At 48.3% G+C, this 16,044-nt stretch overlaps 1 protein-coding gene across 4 annotated transcripts in view; it reads right to left on the bottom strand.

Annotated features, from left to right (window-relative positions):
* Positions 1-4,028: 4,028 nt before the first annotated feature.
* The window catches only part of THOC5 (THO complex subunit 5), a 32,004-nt gene continuing 19,988 nt past the window's right edge, over positions 4,029-16,044 (bottom strand). For all 4 annotated transcript variants that reach the window (XM_059893614.1, XM_059893613.1, XM_059893616.1 and 1 more), the window contains 8 exons: positions 14,596-14,697; positions 13,944-14,040; positions 13,281-13,395; positions 11,162-11,265; positions 10,930-11,017; positions 8,269-8,384; positions 7,080-7,270; positions 4,029-4,229 (listed from right to left, as the gene is read on the bottom strand). In XM_059893614.1, the coding sequence (XP_059749597.1) occupies positions 4,166-4,229; positions 7,080-7,270; positions 8,269-8,384; positions 10,930-11,017; positions 11,162-11,265; positions 13,281-13,395; positions 13,944-14,040; positions 14,596-14,697 (877 nt within the window). In that variant the 3' untranslated portion in view covers positions 4,029-4,165. The remainder of the gene's footprint in view (positions 4,230-7,079; positions 7,271-8,268; positions 8,385-10,929; positions 11,018-11,161; positions 11,266-13,280; positions 13,396-13,943; positions 14,041-14,595; positions 14,698-16,044) is intronic.

Here is a 16,044-nt window from a genome sequence, read left to right as displayed (position 1 = left end):
CAGGACAGGTGCCCCATCAGGCATTTTAAACCAGTTGCTCACCCAAACTATCACATATTTTAACTCAAGCTGTTGTTACATCCCAGCACATGGGTGAGTGGTTGGATTTTAGGTCTTTCTGTAGGACTTTACATTTTAACTTGTTAGACTGTGTCCATCTTTGAAATATTTTGGGACCCCCATCCATTCACTCATTTCACAAATACTCTGAGGATCCTTCTCCACCAGCCCCACTGGGGAGTGCTGGGGTTTCCTTTCCCACCTTAGGTCATCTGCGGAGGTGGGGGAAAGCCAAGTTAGAACAAGATGTGGTGAGAGCCCAGGAAGTTGAGGTGATCCTCTGGTGGGGACCAGGACACAGGCCCACAGACAGCAGGGAACAGATGCGTGGCTAACGGGCTGTGGTTGGCCTAGTGTGACGGGTAATGAGAGCCTGACTCCAGCTGAGGACAGAGCCCAGCTTGGCCACTGACTGGTGGACATGCGGCTGGAAAGGAGGGACAGGGCCAGAGAGGGCGAGGCTTCCAGACCCTGGGAACCCTCCAGCAGGGGAAAGGGCATCAGGAAGGTAAGGCCTTCCTCACTCAGGAGGCCTCTTCTCCAGGCGGAAACCTGGAGGCAGACAAGAATCGCTCCCCTTTACTGAGCAGTGCTTGGTGTTGGACACGGTGCTGAGTTGATTCTTAATTCCCACAACCACCCTGGGAGAAAGGTTGACTGTCATCTCTAGTTGCAGATGAGGACCCCTGAGGCTTCGAGTGATTCATGCAATCTGCCCAAGGTACACAGCTGCTCAGGGGTGGGACAGGGCCCAGCTAGTCAGTCTGACATCAGGCTGTAACTCTTGACCACCACAGTACTCTTGGTGTACTTGTGTTGCTGAAATGAATAAATGGCCCAGAAAGAGTGCCAGCCTGAAGCTATGTTGAGCCTGAAGCTACTCTTGTGGAAAGGTAAGCCTTGGAGGCAGACAGACCTCGCTGGGCTCGCATCCTGGGTGGGCAGCTCAAGAACCCTGTGAGCAACGGACAAGTCATTTAACCCTCTGAATCTCAGTTTCCTCATCTGCAAACATGAAGGGAATGTGTACCCTTGGCAGCCTGCTGTAATTAAATAGGACAGTGAATGTAAAATCATGATTAGCACAGGGCCTGACCCAAAGTCGATGCTTGACATCTGAGCTCAACAGAGAGGCTGCTGAACACCATGGAAAGGCCAGAGTTGGGGCTACAGAGACAGGGAGAAAGTTCCTTTGGAAGCCTGGCAGCTCTGCTCCGTCCCATGGATAGGGCTTTTAGCTTTGTCTCCCCAGAGTGATCATCAGGAATGCCCTTAAAATAAAAGGGGTCTTTGGATTTATTTGCAGAGAAAACAATTAGGGGAGGGCAAGATTGGAAAAAGGGAGAGACTAGGAGACACAGAGCAATCAAGAATATGGGTAATAGCTTTAAATAGGCAAGGAACCTGGGCTGAGTCCCAGGTGTGGGAGAATGACAGAAGGGGGCTGCCATCTGGGATGTGCCCCAGCCAAGGCCAAGGCTGAAGAGGAAGCTTTGAGGTCCTCCCAAGCCAGGCCCCTTCCCCCTAATCTGCCCACTGGAGACACAAAAGGCTCAGTTCAGGAGCTCAAAGGGGCTGGATTGTCTTGGGCTTCTCACTAGTTTTAAAACCTTACTCCTTAAGGCCAAAGGATTCTTTTGTTCAGCTTGTTCCTTTCAAGAGGGAAAATCTCTTCTGGAGGGCGACAGGCCCTGATATCCTCTGCCCAGGAAGCAGAGCCTCCTCCCAGCCCTCACAAGCTGTCTTTGCAACCTTGTCCCAGCTCTCGGAGATGAGCTTGTGTGCTGAGTCAGTTTGGCCGCCTTCCAGCCAAGAAGACAGTGGAGGCTGCAATGCAGGGGCCATTAAAGGAACTATTTTTAGGCTCCATTTCAATCTTATTCAGTACAGGCCGTGAGATGCTAGGCTTGAAAGTGGCCAGACCAAGGGGATGCTGGCAGAGACAGAGTCTCAGGCAAGTAGGTCAGGGAAAAGACAAAGAAATCTCACTATGTGAGAGAAAGAAGCTCCCAGAGGTTCATGTTGCTGTCCAAGGTGCAGGAGACAGAAGAGGGGAGCTTTTCACAGAGAATCAGCCCTCCTGCATTACCTGAGGAGTCACCAAGAAAAATGAGGAAAGTACAGCGACTTCCAAAAAGAGACTAGGGCAACATGCACCTGGGGAGCTCATTAAAAATATACCTCCCTGGCCCACCTTAGGTCATCTGAGTCCGAATATTAGAGTGGGGATGTGTGTTTCCAACCTACTCCCAGGGTAGGTGACTCTCACACAAAATGAAGTTCAAGGACCTGAGGGCTGGACAGTATCTACCTCTAGAATTCAAACGAATGATCCAGACTGAGGGGAAGGAAAGGCACAGGTGGTGGTGGTTATTTAACAACCCCCAGAGGTGCCATTCTCCTTTCCTCACTGGGCTCAGGCTTCCACCTATAAAGTGCAGGATCCTGGCAGAACTAGGAATCTCTTAGTTCTGCCTCAGAAGATCCTTGCCACAGAAATGCTCAGTGGTCAGCTCAGAGGACAGGAAGAAACGGCTTTCATACCAGAGGTCCACGTTATCCAAGGGTAACCATTAAAATTCCATTTAGAGTGAATACACGTACATTGGGAACCAAACTTCAAAGCATGTTTTGGGAGGAAAAAAATCCATTTGATTGGGACTGTCACAGAAAACAAAGTTTATTTATGTATATTGAAAGCTGCTAAGAGAATAGATCTTCAAAGTTCTTACCCCCATGCCCATCCCCCCCATATCTATGTGAGGTGATGGATGTGTTAACTAACCTTATTATGGTAATCATTTCACAATACATCATATATCAAATCATCCCTTTGTACACCTTAAACTTACACAATGTTATATGTCAATTATATTTCAACAGAGCTGGAAAAATAAAATTTATTTCATTTTGTAATTAGCAAACTTTAGATTATACTTGCAACTGTGTAATAATTCTTCAATATTTTCACATCTTTATATCTTATTTCTTAAAATGAATTAAGAGTTGAGGATTGACTTTTTGGTGGGGGACGGGGTATAATTTTTCTGACAAAACTGTCCAAGAACATTCTGTGCTATCCTTCATTTTGTTTGACTTTTGCAGAATTATAAAGAAGATAATTTTTCAAACATTTTAAAGGCTGTTACCTATTTCCACAGGACTTTTTTTTTAACATCTTTATTGGAGTGTAACTGCTTTACAGTGCTGTGTTAGTTTCTGCTTCACAACAAAGTGAATCAGCTATACATATACACATATTCCCATATCTCCTCCCTCTTGCGTCTCCCTCCCATCCTCCCTGTCCCATCCCTCCAGGTGGTCACAAAGCACAGAGCTGATCTCCCTGTGTGTGCTATGCGGCTGCTTCCCACTAGCTATCTATTTTACATTTGGATACAGGACTTCTCTTAATCCTTTGAGAGTCAAACCATTATTTTTTGAGGTACCTATCATGTCATCACCATGAAGTCTCTCCTCAGATGTCACCTGGTCTCACTCTGCCACAGCATCACTGGACAGTAGCTCTGCATGTGATTTTCCAACATCACTCTCATCAACTTCATGAAATCCTGCAAGATTTACAATTATTCTTTGGGATGTATTTGTCTGTTTCCGTTGCATTGTCAGATGTTTATGACAGCCACCAGTCAGGAGAATTTGGCCATCAGAGACAGTGACAAGGTCTAGTGGAAAGAGTGAGGGGAAGGGGGAAAAAGAGCTTTTGCTTTTTGTGCTATGCGACTTTGGCTTCCCCTGCCACCTGCTAACAGCAGGGACTTAGCATAACAAATACCAAGATAATGAGGACCTGCCAAAGCAAGGTGAATTGTTCTCACTCTGCTTTTCTTGGCCACCTAGGGAAAGCCTATCCACACATGCTCTTTCACATTGTGCCACAGCTCCCACCTGCCCATCCAGACTGCAAAGCCACCCCTTCTTCCCTAAGGAGACACAGACAAAGGCCACATGGTCAGGTGACACTTTAATAGGCTAGAAATAGAAAACCTGTCTTTGGAGACTATCAAGAGCTACATGTGCGCCGGAGCAGAAAGCAGACGCGCAGCAGTTGGGTCTGGGGGGAAACAACAGGCCGAGTGGGAGGTCAGCGATGGCTGAAGAATCCTTGCGGATGGTTATATTTAAACGGCTTCATCCTGCTGGGGCCCCTAGAGAAACAGGAGAAGGGAGAATAGTTTTAATACCATACGCTTTGGGCTGATAAAATAAATTACAATTCATCCACACAAGGGACTACTATTAGCTGTTAAGGAAAAAAAAAAGGAATGTTGTAAGAAAAGCAGACTGCAGAACAATATGACAGGTGTGACGCACTTCTGAAAAAATGTCTTTATGTGCCTGCAAAGGCATGAACACAAACCTGGAAGGGCCCTCATTGACGACGTGCACTTTGGGGGACAGGGCTTGGGCACCCTCACTTTTTAGTGTTTTTACAAAACTGCTCACTGTTGTTTGTTATATTTAACAACAAACATGTTTTATTTCTCTGATTAAAAAAAACCCATAAAATCCTCCTTTGCAGAGAGAGTCCCATGCAGGTAGGAGTCTGTGTGTGAAACGAATCTGTACAAAGTTCCTGCCAAGAGCCACGTGCTTTATACTCACTACTTCTTAGACGCTATTTCTATCATTTTATAGATTCTGAAGATGAAGAAACAGGCTTAGGGACGTAAACTGTCTGCCCAACATTATATGGTCAGAAAGCAGCACAGCACAAATTCAAAACCAGGTCTGATGCCAAAGCCTGCTGGCCACAGGCAGGCTGACAATCACAGCCAAAGCCTGGACCCTGCGAAGCTTAGGTGCTTCAGCTCCAATCCTGAGCCCCCCAAGCAAAACTTCACACAGGGAAGGAAAAAAAAAACAAAAACAAAAAACTTCACACAGGGTTCTTTTCCATACAACTCCACAGTGAAGGACATCCAGCTAAAGGGCCTCTCGTTTATCTGCCTATGACTGACATTCAATGGTAACCAGGAGGTGACACCTTGGATCTTGGTCTGAGGGAGGGTGAGAGGCAGTGTGTGGTGTGTGTGTGTGTGTAGGGGTGTGTGTGTGTAGGGCTGTGCAATCACTTACTTAAGGGAGGGCTTACTCTGCCTGCACTGTGCTTGGCACTTTACATGCTCCGCCTGGTTTAATTTCATCCTCCCAACAACACCTGAAGTGGATGCCATTTTAGGGATAAGGAATCTGAATCTCAGAGGGGTTAAGTACAGACCCTAATCACATAGGCTGGAGCTGCAATTTGAACCTAGGCCTTTCTGGCCCCAAAGGCTTTGCTCTTTTTTTTTTTTTTTTGGCCGTGCCCCACAGCATGTGGGATCTCAGTTCCCTGACCAGGGATCGAACCCAAGCCCCCTGCGTTGGAAGCACGGAGTCTTAACCACTGGACCACCAGGGCAAGTCCCCCAAAGCCTTTGCTCCTAGTCACGACGTCATGTACCTCCCCAACATCAGAAGGGTGCAGTCATACAGGTTAGTCTAGGCATACAGCTGATGGAGACCCCATAGCCTGAAGGTACCCAGCCACGGGCAGAGCCAGACCTTGTGTTTCCTGCGGCCCAGGCCAGCCCTTTGTAGCCCAGCCCCTTGGCCTGATTCCAGTGGTCAGCTGAATTCCAGGCCAAGAACCTCACATACCACATCTCATCAGTCATGGAATTAATTGGATCTGAGTAGCCAAAGGAGCACCTTCCCAGAATGTCCTGCCAGAGGAGCTCAGCCTGGGAGACATACCAACCACTTCAGAAAATGGGTCCTTCGGGAACCATTCGATAACAGAATATAAACACTGGCCGTGTGAAAACTCCCACCCTGGAAATGTGCTACAGCAGGCTGGGAGCGGGGGTAAGAGCTGAGTTCTCACGCAGACACACCAGGGAAAGCAAGTCCTAGAAGGCACCAACATCTAGCCGCAAGCTCTGCCTGTCAGCAGCCACTCCGGGGCTGCAGCTGGTTATTATCAGCTAGCATGACAAACCAGGCCAGGTGGAGGTGCCAGACGGAGGTGGGAAGATGCTGGGGCAGCTTCCAGGAGCTGAAGCTGGCTGTGTGAGAAGAAGGTAAGAGGCAGGTAAGGCACCTTTTAGACTGACAGAGAACAAAGGGATGTCCTGATTAGATACAGATGCTAGCCCTTCGCAGACACCATTCCTCCCCAACCCCTTGCCCAGAAGGGAAGGGATGCCTGAGCAGTGTGGACTCTGGAGTTCTGAAACTGGCTCTAAGAACACTAGTTAAGGGATGAAAGGGAAAGAAGGGACCCAACACCAAGGCGAAAGAAAAGCAGCTCGCAGTGCTGTGCGTGCAGACACGCTAAATACCAATATCAGGACCTGCTGGCGTTTTCTGAGCCTCCGCCTGTGCCGGGATCCATTCTGGAAGCTTTACATGAACTCTCTCTACTTCATCATGAGTTAGAAGGTAACACCTTTGGGAAAGGTTCAGAGCTGAGCTGAAGTGACTCTTCCAAAGTCACACAGCTGGTGAGCAGGAAAGCAGAGATCTGCACTTGTGTTTGTGTTACTTCAAAGCTGGTTCCTTCTGTGACGCCTGACTGCCTATAGCTGTGATCCCCCTAGATGTGTGAGTACCTTAGGAAGTAGAGCAGACTCTGGGGACTGGTGGGATGCATATTGTTTAAAAGGTTCATTTGGACTATGAAAAGCAAACCTACTGTTTTCCACAGAAAGTAGAGAAAGGAAAGTTCAGTCAAATCCTCTTGCTCACTTGGCGTGTGACCCACCTCTGGGGGGTGTTCATGATGAACAACTGGACCAGGCTGGTAGGATGGGGGCCACAGGGAAAGTTTTAGGAAGAAGGGAGCAAGTTCTCCCCAGGAAATCTGGCAGCAGGATTTTAATTTTCACGGTGAATGGAGACTAGTGAACCAGGAAACGTGCGTGCCTTCCACGCCAGGCTCACCTCTGCCCCAGGTCCCTGTGAGAGGCAGGGCTGGAGGCCCCTGGGCCCGGCACCCGCGCCCCTCCCCTCACCTGAAAAGCCGCAGACACATTTTCTCCTGGGGAAATTCCTTGGGCCCCTCCACGCTGTCATCGTGGCTCTCCGTCTCCAGGTAGACGTCCAGCAGCACGCACAGGCGCTGCAGCTGGTTTGTCAAGAGCTGGTGGCTGGGCTGGGGGCCACACAGCTCCTTGTAGCACACGTTGACCTCACTCTCCATGGCCTATGGGTGGGAAAACCAGAAACTCAGCACCACTTTCAGGCCAGCTGGGTCTGATGGTTTCACAAGAACTGCACCCGGGCCTCCGCAGGAGCTGGGCCTCTGCACATCAAGCCGGACCGACTTGTCCTGAGGCTCTCTCTCCTCAAGACAACGGGGTCTTCCTGATCCTGACTCAGAACTTTCCCTGCCTTGCACGTCCACAGACAGAGACAAAGATGTGTAGAAGAGGAATCTCATGATAAGATCCAAATCAAGTGTTAGGGTTAAAAACGTGCTCCATGGGGCTTCCCTGGTGGCGCAGTGGTTGAGAATCTGCCTGCTAATGCAGGGAACACGGGTTCGAGCCCTGGCCTGGGAAGATCCCACATGCTGCAGAGCAACTAGGCCCGTGAGCCACAACTACTGAGCCTGCACGTTTGGAGCCTGTGCTCCGCAACGAAAGGCCACGATAGTGAGGCCCGCGCACCGCGATGAAGAGTGGCCCCCACTTGCCGCAGCTAGAGGAAGCCCTTGCACAGAAACGAAGACCCAACACAGCCAAAAATAAATAAATAAATAAATAAATAAATAAATAAATAATAATTAAAAAAAAAAAAAAAAGTGCTCCATGACTACTGAATCAAATCCACAGGTATAACAATAATTAACAGGTGCAATGATCTTGGACATCATCTCATTCCAGCACTTTCTGTGCATCTGAGTTTACTCTCATTTCCAGAGAAGCCCAAACAACAACCTTTCACGGCAGGTATTTATATTATCCCCATTTTATAAATAGGGTGAACCTGTGGACCCCAAGCTAGATAAGGGGTTGAGATGGGTCTGAGCTCTTTCTGCTACGTCATGCACCCTCCAGCAAATTCTACAAACCCCGGCAGGCCCCTCTGCGCCGGGAATTGTGTCAGTGCCCAAGCCCTCAGCTGTGGCAGGTTCTGCCACTGCCAACCTCCCCAAGGAGGCTCTCCCTGCTCCTCCCACCACCCCCAGCAGGTCCTTACCCGAATATTGTCGTCGTTGTTGTTGGTTTTCTCCCCTTTCCAGTTCAGACAGAGCTGGAAAATGGGTGGGATGGAGGAGTAGCCAGGGTTCAGCACCACGGCAGCCTGGAGCTTAGCTGGGAAGGGAGGGGAAAGGAGGAAAACTCAGTTCCGAGACCTGGCTTGTTAGCCAAGGCACCCTCCCCGCTGGACCCCTGAGGCTAGCTCTGTGTCTCACATTAATCCAAATGCTCAGAGCACATTCTGGCACTAACTGACTTTTACTTTTGTTCTAGAATCTCCCAGGTGGAACTGCCAGGTTGCAGAATGTGAGGTCCTGTGACTCTGGTCCCTCCAAGGACACAGAGCTGTGTGGACTCCCCAGAGTCTGGTCCACAATGAGTTTGCCCAAGAGTTCTATTTACTCCTTTGACAGAAGTTTGTTTTCATTGGCATTTATTTGCCAGCAAGTTAAGGATTTTCCCATGTGAAGGTTTCCTATCTGTTTTTCCTTTTCAACAATATTGGGTATTAGCTGTTACATTAGTCAAATATATTTTTTTCTATTCTGTTCTTTATTTTTATCTATTTTGTTATGTGCAGCTTTTTCATAGCTAACATTTAATGACTACCTACTGCTTTCCAAGCACTGTGCTAAGCCCTTTGCACACATTTTATTTCATCCTAATAACGATTCTGAGGTGGGTACCATTATTATCATCCCATTTTACATATAAAAAAACTGAAGCTCTGACAGAAACTTCCTTAAGATCATCAAGCAGTTGCAAAGCAGCAATGCTGAGTTTAATCAGAACTACCTGATGCCAAAGCTGTGTTCATAATCATTAAATGAAATATTTGCATTTTTTAACTTTTTCATTTTTTCTCTGGTGATAGCCTTTGCCTTTTTCAATAGGATGACATTTATCCTCTCCATCAATGGGCTAAGCATTTAGCCATTCCTTTTTCATTATTTATGGAGGAAAAAAGGAGCTCTCTGACCCACCAGTAATTCAAATAAATAACAGAGAACAAGAGAGTGTAGGTTAAGACAATTCTTCCCTGACAGTCACAACAACATTTATTAAAAAGTGACACTTTCCTGTTGCTTCTGCCATAATAGTTTGCACATATTTCGGGGTTTATCTCTGTTCACTAATTTTTTGTTTTTAACCCATACCATGTAATTGTTGTCCACTTATTCATTTAAATTTCACTCTTAATTTTTCAAATTCTATAATGCATCTAATGAAAATTTAAATGATCACATTCATTCCATGTACGAATCTAGAATACTTATCATCTTTCCAAGCTTTCTTCCGCTCAACCAAGAAGCAGAAGTGATGTCTTCCAATGACTTCCCATCCCTGGGGCTTTGTAAATTTACTGGATGCATATTTTGTGCCCTTTCAAAATAGCACTCTGTTGTTTAGGGATGAGGTTAAAGTATTTTTTAAAAGGGGAGAGAATGGGGCTCCCCTGGTGGTGCAGTGGTTGAGGATCTGCCTGCTAATGCAGGGGACACGGGTTCGAGCCCTGGTCTGGTAAGATCCCACATGCCGCGGAGCAACTAGGCCCGTGAGCCACAACTACTGAGCCTGCGCGTCTGGAGCCTGTGCTCCGCAACAAGAGAGGCCACGATAGTGAGAGGTCCGTGCACCGCGATGAACAGTGGCCCCCACTTGCCGCAATTAGAGGAAGCCCTCACACAGAAACGAAGACCGAACACAGCCAAAAATAAACAAACAAACAAACAAACAAACTCAGAAGCAAAACAGCTAAAAGCAGAGCTAATTTGGTTGAAAGGATCAGGATGAACTCGCTTCACCCAAAAAAAAAAAAAAGGGGGGAGAGGATGGAAAGCAAATGCAAAATTCCAAATAGCAGTCACCTATCATCAGGGTGAGAATGAAATGGGATCAAGGAGCCTCAACTGTATCTGAAATTATTTAATTTCCTCAGAATATTTCTAAAAACATGCAAAGAAAAGAAAAGGAGAAGGGAAGAAATAGAGAAACTTGAACATCAAAGAGTGCAACCTTTCCTGACATGTCTCGTACTGTCTTGGAACTACAGACAACTTCCTCCGCCCTGTGGCCTCAGCACTGAGCCCCTGGGGTGGGATCCTGCAGGCTGTGCCAGACCTGCCAAGGCTGGGGTCGGATGACAGCACCACAGCCAGCATTGGGGTGGCTCCAGCAGGAAGCCCTGGCCGATCAGATGCCAGGACAGCTGTGAGGAATCACAGCTCTCGATGCCTCCCAAGTGAGTGCAGGGACTGCAGAGAGGGAGGAGGGTCCTGTACTTCACATCCTGAGAGTGACAGCCCTTCCCTGAAGAGGGGGACGAGCAGGCATCTGATTCTAAAATGCAATGAAACAAAGGGGCTAAGAGCTCAGGCTCAGAGGTCAGACTGGGTTTGTGACTAAGCCCTACTTTCCTCACCTACAAAGCAGGAATATCACCAGCCCCAGGACTGTCCTGAGGATTAGCTGATAAAGCACAGACATGACTGTTGCAGAACAAGTCCTGGCTGAATGCTGCCTCTCACAACCATGACTGTTTGCTAAGTCCCCACTGCAGGATTCCAGGATCTTTCGCTTCCTTTGGGCAACTCCCAGGAATGTTTTATTCTCAGCGGCTCCCCTTGCCTAGAGCAACTGTGATCAGCAGAGCAATTACCTGTGCCCCTTTCCACGAGTGCCATATAGTAGAGATTGGTGTCCCCAGCCAGTCCCGCCTCCACGATGTCTTTGGTAAAATGCAGCTCCTAGAAGTCACCAAGGACAAGGGGTGAACTGGTGGCTCCTCTAGTCAAATCCCCTGCCCTTCTGGTAGAGGAGCAGGAGCTGAACGGTGACGTGGGCCTGCAGTCCCCAGGACAGCAACAGTGGCCTGTCACCCCTCCACCTACCGTATAATCCTCATGGGCAATCGTCACCCACTTCACCAGACGAGAGACAACCTTTGCAGGGAAGAGGTACTGGCAGTCGCTGGTAACTGGCACAATGCCATGTTCTAAAAGAGAGCAGGACAGGTGGTATCACAGGTAGAAATCAGCTGTCACAGCTGGGTAACTAGCATCCTCTGCAGGGCTCCGATGGCCCTGCCAGCTGTCCAGGTACACTCGGTACTCAGGTGCCCAGGCCAACACGTGCCAGAAACGAAGGCACACCAACCTGACCTTTACCCAGTGCTTGTGCTTGAGGCCGGACCCAGCACCAGCATTCGCAGCACTTTATCCTTAATGCAAATGATGGCCTGCCAAACAAAAAAACCCCCTGCAGCCAGAATCAGAGATGTACGGTGTTTCTGCAGCAGTGACTGTTAATTAGACCAAATAGCCAAGAGGGCTGTTCTCACAGCTGACCTTGATGGAGGAAGGACTGAAGTGTTCTGTGTTGGTTCCTCTAAGGGAAAAGAGCAGGAGGACTGCTCCAGGGTGAATTCCTGCTGGCGTTTCAATAAGCAAATGTGCCAACACGGTAAACGCTGTCCAGGATGACAAGCACCCAACCCTGGGACAAAACAAACTAAGCAATGCTGATGGGGAGCAAGCAGTGCTGCCCTGGAGAAAACAGGGTCCACGTGAGGCCTCCAGACGGGTCCTGGGAACTCAAAGCCTTTCCTGATAGTGGCTCTTTTAGATCAGAAAGATCTTAACCCTCACTCCTTACAAGTCCCTTGTACATGGTAGGCTGTTACAAGTATTTACAGAATGAACAAATGAAAAGCCCCACATGGCCACCATCTTGGTCAAGGGCTCATCAGAATCACCTGGGACATTATGGAAAACACAGGGGCTCAGCCCCACCCTGGAGGATGTCAGCTCAGGTGTCAGGGGAGGGATGAGGTGTGGATCCCTGGACAGCTGTATTCAAGTAAGCTGAGCATAAGCTCCACAAAAGCAGGGCTCTGTCTTGTGCTCATGGCTCTTCTCCCAGCACGATTCTGGCTGCCTGGAATGAATTAGGCTCCTATTAAAACGCACATCAGGACTTCCCTGGTGGCACGGTGGTTAAGAATCCGCCTGCTGGGGCTTCCCTGGTGGTGCAGTGGTTGAGAATCTGCCTGCCAGTGCAGGGGACAGGGGTTCGAGCCCTGGCCCAGGAAGATCCCACATGCCGTGAAGCAACTAAGCCCGTGCACCACAACTACTGAGCCTGTGATCTAGAGCCCAGGAGCCACAACTACTGAGCTCGTGTGCCACAACTACTGAAGCCCGCACGCCTAGAGCCCGTGCTCCACAAGAGAAGCCACCGCAATGAGAAGCCTGCACACCGCAACAAAAGAGTAGCCCCTGCTCGCTGCAACTAGAGAAAGCCCACGCGCAGCAACAAAGACCCAATGCAGCCACAAATAATAAATAAATAAATTAAATTAAATAAATTTATATTAAAAAAAAAAAGAATCCGCCTGCCAATGCAGAGGACACGGGTTCGAACCCTGGTCTAGGAAGATCTCACATGCCGCAGAGGAACGAAGCCCGTGTGCCACAACTATTGAGCCTGTGCTCTAGAGCCCGCGAGCCACAACTACTGAAGCCCGCGTGCCTAGAGCCCGTGCTCTGCAACAAGAGAAGCCACTGCAATGAGAAGCCCATGCACCGCAACGAAGAGTAGCTCCCGCTTGCCACAACTAGAGAAAGCCCGCACGTAGCAACGAAGACCCAACACAGCCAAAAATAAATAAATAAAAAAAAATATTTTTTAAAAAAATAAATAAAACGCACATCAAAGTCTGACGTGCACTGACCTAGCATGATGCTCCTGACCAATCTGCTAACCTGGGCCCCCAAAAGGCTTTGGGCTGACACAGCCCTGGTGGCCCTGAGGGGAGCTCAGACCTCTGCTTGGCGGCCTACAGCTCTCCCCAGTGGCCCAGCTAACACCTCTGCTCAACAAGAGCCAGAAAGCCAGCCCGCTTTGATTTGTCATCAGGATTCAAGAAATCTGAGTGCAGGGCTCCGTTGTCTTTGTCCCTGCGTTGTCTGAGTGGCTCTCAGGCCACAGCCCTAACTAGCACTAGCTTACCCAGGGAGGCAAACTGCTTGTGGAGGGCCAGGCGGGACTGCACCCTGGTCTTCAGCAGTTTCATGGTAGTCTCCATGTGGCTGGCGCTCAGCGAGTGGTCAGCGATCACAGTGTGCTGTGGAGGACAGCGAGCGGCACACGTTAGTAGCTCCCCATCCCTTCCTCCAGGCACCCCTCTCTCCTAGGACCTGCCTGCCTGTGGCAGCCTGGACCACCCACGTCCTGAGATGCCTTCTGGGGACAGCAGGGTTTCCCTGCTGTGACAGGCCAGAGGCTGAGTCCCAACAGGAACGATACAAGCTGCTGAGATCTTGAGAGGCTGTGGAAAAGGAAGGCTTCTGCTAAGGTGCCAGGTCCCCTGGGGTTCATTTCTGGCACCTTCGTACATAAGACCAAGGGGTGAAAGCACCTGGAGCCGCACTGCACGCAGGGCAAGGATCCAAGTTACTTTGACCTAGAGGGCTAACAGGCTCATGGCAAAGGCAAAAGGTACCTAAACACTTGTAGGCCTTGGACATTTTAGTATCCCGAGTGGAGGGAAGATAGATCATAGCCCAGAGGGATAGCATTCTGCTAGTTCAAAGTCCCAAAGCCCTTCTGGAGTCTGTATGGGAGGAGAGAAATAGAGGTCCTCAGCCAAGGGGACCGGATCAGTGGACACACCTGGGGCTGCTCTTTGGGGAAGTGGAGGCCACCCAGCTTCTGCACCCACAAATAGGGATGCCCTAAGTCAAGTACGTAGTCCCTCAAAGTCAGGATGCTGCAGGAAAGAACACAGAATGAAATGATTCTATAAGTCATTTCTGCAGTGGTCCCCGGATATATCCCTCCTCCCACCTTCTCATCCCCCCAAAACAGAACGGTCCCACAGGCTCAGCTGCCAGCAAAGCCTCTTAACTTCATCAGTTTCCTACTGCGAATTTCATCTCTCCTAGTCACTTTTCTCTTTTTCCCTTGGCAGCCTTCAACTCATTAGCAAATCTCAATAAAAAGGCAGTGTACTTGATCTCTTCATCAGTCCACCAATTTATAAAATATTTTAAAAATTTTAATCCTCAGAAAATTAAAATGTTAAATACATCTATTATCACGTTCCCAGAGTTTTGATTCTTCCACCCTTCCCCACCCTCCATGGCCTCATAAGCAGGAAAAGGCATGTGTTCTCTTCTCTGGATAGAGCACTCCCTCCTGCCCCGCCACCTCCCCTGCCCCCTGGGAGGCCTCTGGCCCTAACAGGTCTCCAGCTTTGGGTTTGAGCCACAGGAGAAACTCAGAAGCAGAGAGGCTGGGAGAGGAGGAAATGCTGCTGACTCACCCAACTTTATCAAACTGATACTGATTGGCTGGATTTGGAGTTTTCTTTCCATGATCCCCAGGATACAAACAGCTCAGGACTGAGTCAGGAGACAGCAAGTCACTGGAAGAGGGAAAAGACTGCAGTGAGAACGCCGGCCAACCCATTGCTTCGATGCAGACGTGGGCATTTGGCGGTGATAACGTCCCCTCTCACTGATGATCAAAGCCAGACCCTTTATATGCCTGAGGTCATCAGATACTCATAACCCTATGAGGTAGGGAGTATCATCATTTCCATTCTACAGAGGAGAAGATCAAGGCTTTAAAAGATATGGCTTGTCCAAGATCACACTGCTAGTAACTGCTGGAGCCAGGATTTACTCTATTCCATCAAAGACAGTAATACTCTTAACCATCAATTTTTTAAGAAACCTATCCCTTCAAGAGTTACATGGTGACCAGAGCCTTTTCCTCAGGGGAGCAAAGCCCTGTGACACAATAGGAATAATCAGAATTTTCACAGGAGCAAAACAGATTCCTTCTACCCCAGAGAGATCCCATGTGAAGCTTTGATATTGTGCCTATCTCACTTTTTACCAAATCTCACGCTATCACAGAAATAGGTCCCCTTTAAAATTCCCAGAAAAAGATATATCACATAGACTGGAGACAAGGTGACCTAGTGCTGTAAGCAGAGAGACACGGTGATGCCACAGCCACCTACTCACAATGGTTAAACATGTAATTAAACGTGGCAATCAGAGGAGATGGGGACAGAATGGAGTAATTTGATCACAAAGGTCAATGAGGCCCATCCTTTCCCTTCACCAATGGGAGCTCCCCTTCGCCTTCCAGGGACAGCATCAGGAGTGACTCAGGCGGAAACTGCTGCTCTGAGCCAGCAGGCCTCCAGGAACTTAGCACCGGGAGGGTGGCAGCTTCTGGCTCTGCCCTGCTCTCTCTCCTGACAGCGTCTCCCTGCACCACCACGACCCCCGAGGGTCTCTGTCCCCTTCGCTGCTTCACACAGAGAACCGGCTAGAAAATGAATAATTGTCAGTCTTTTAGCCAATGTTTAGTGACTGTTACTTATATACAGAATCAGCCAAAATGAAACAGAACAGCTAAAAATGCACAAGATTAGGATTTTAAATTGACGAAACCTGATGGAAGAATCAAATCTTCTCGACAAAATTTCCATCTGCAATATGTGGCTCAGGACAACTGAATTTGGTAAAAATAATGGCCATTAAAGAGAAGGCTATATACTCATAAAAATATGACTATTCAAAAAACTATTCAGTTACTCGTCTTTGTTATAAAGTTTTAAAAGAAGAGATTTTTAAAATCTTCGTAAAGTGGAAATGGAAAATAATTAAAAATAATTCAATGCCTTAATGAAAAACTGATTAATGAATTAAAGTGGCCTAATGGAGATCATTCTGGAAAACAATTTCCTGAGGAAAAT

Source organism: Balaenoptera ricei, chromosome 14 (genome assembly GCF_028023285.1).
Source record: "Balaenoptera ricei isolate mBalRic1 chromosome 14, mBalRic1.hap2, whole genome shotgun sequence".
NCBI classification, from domain to species: Eukaryota; Metazoa; Chordata; class Mammalia; order Artiodactyla; family Balaenopteridae; genus Balaenoptera; species Balaenoptera ricei.
This window is presented reverse-complemented; position numbering and strand designations above follow the sequence as displayed.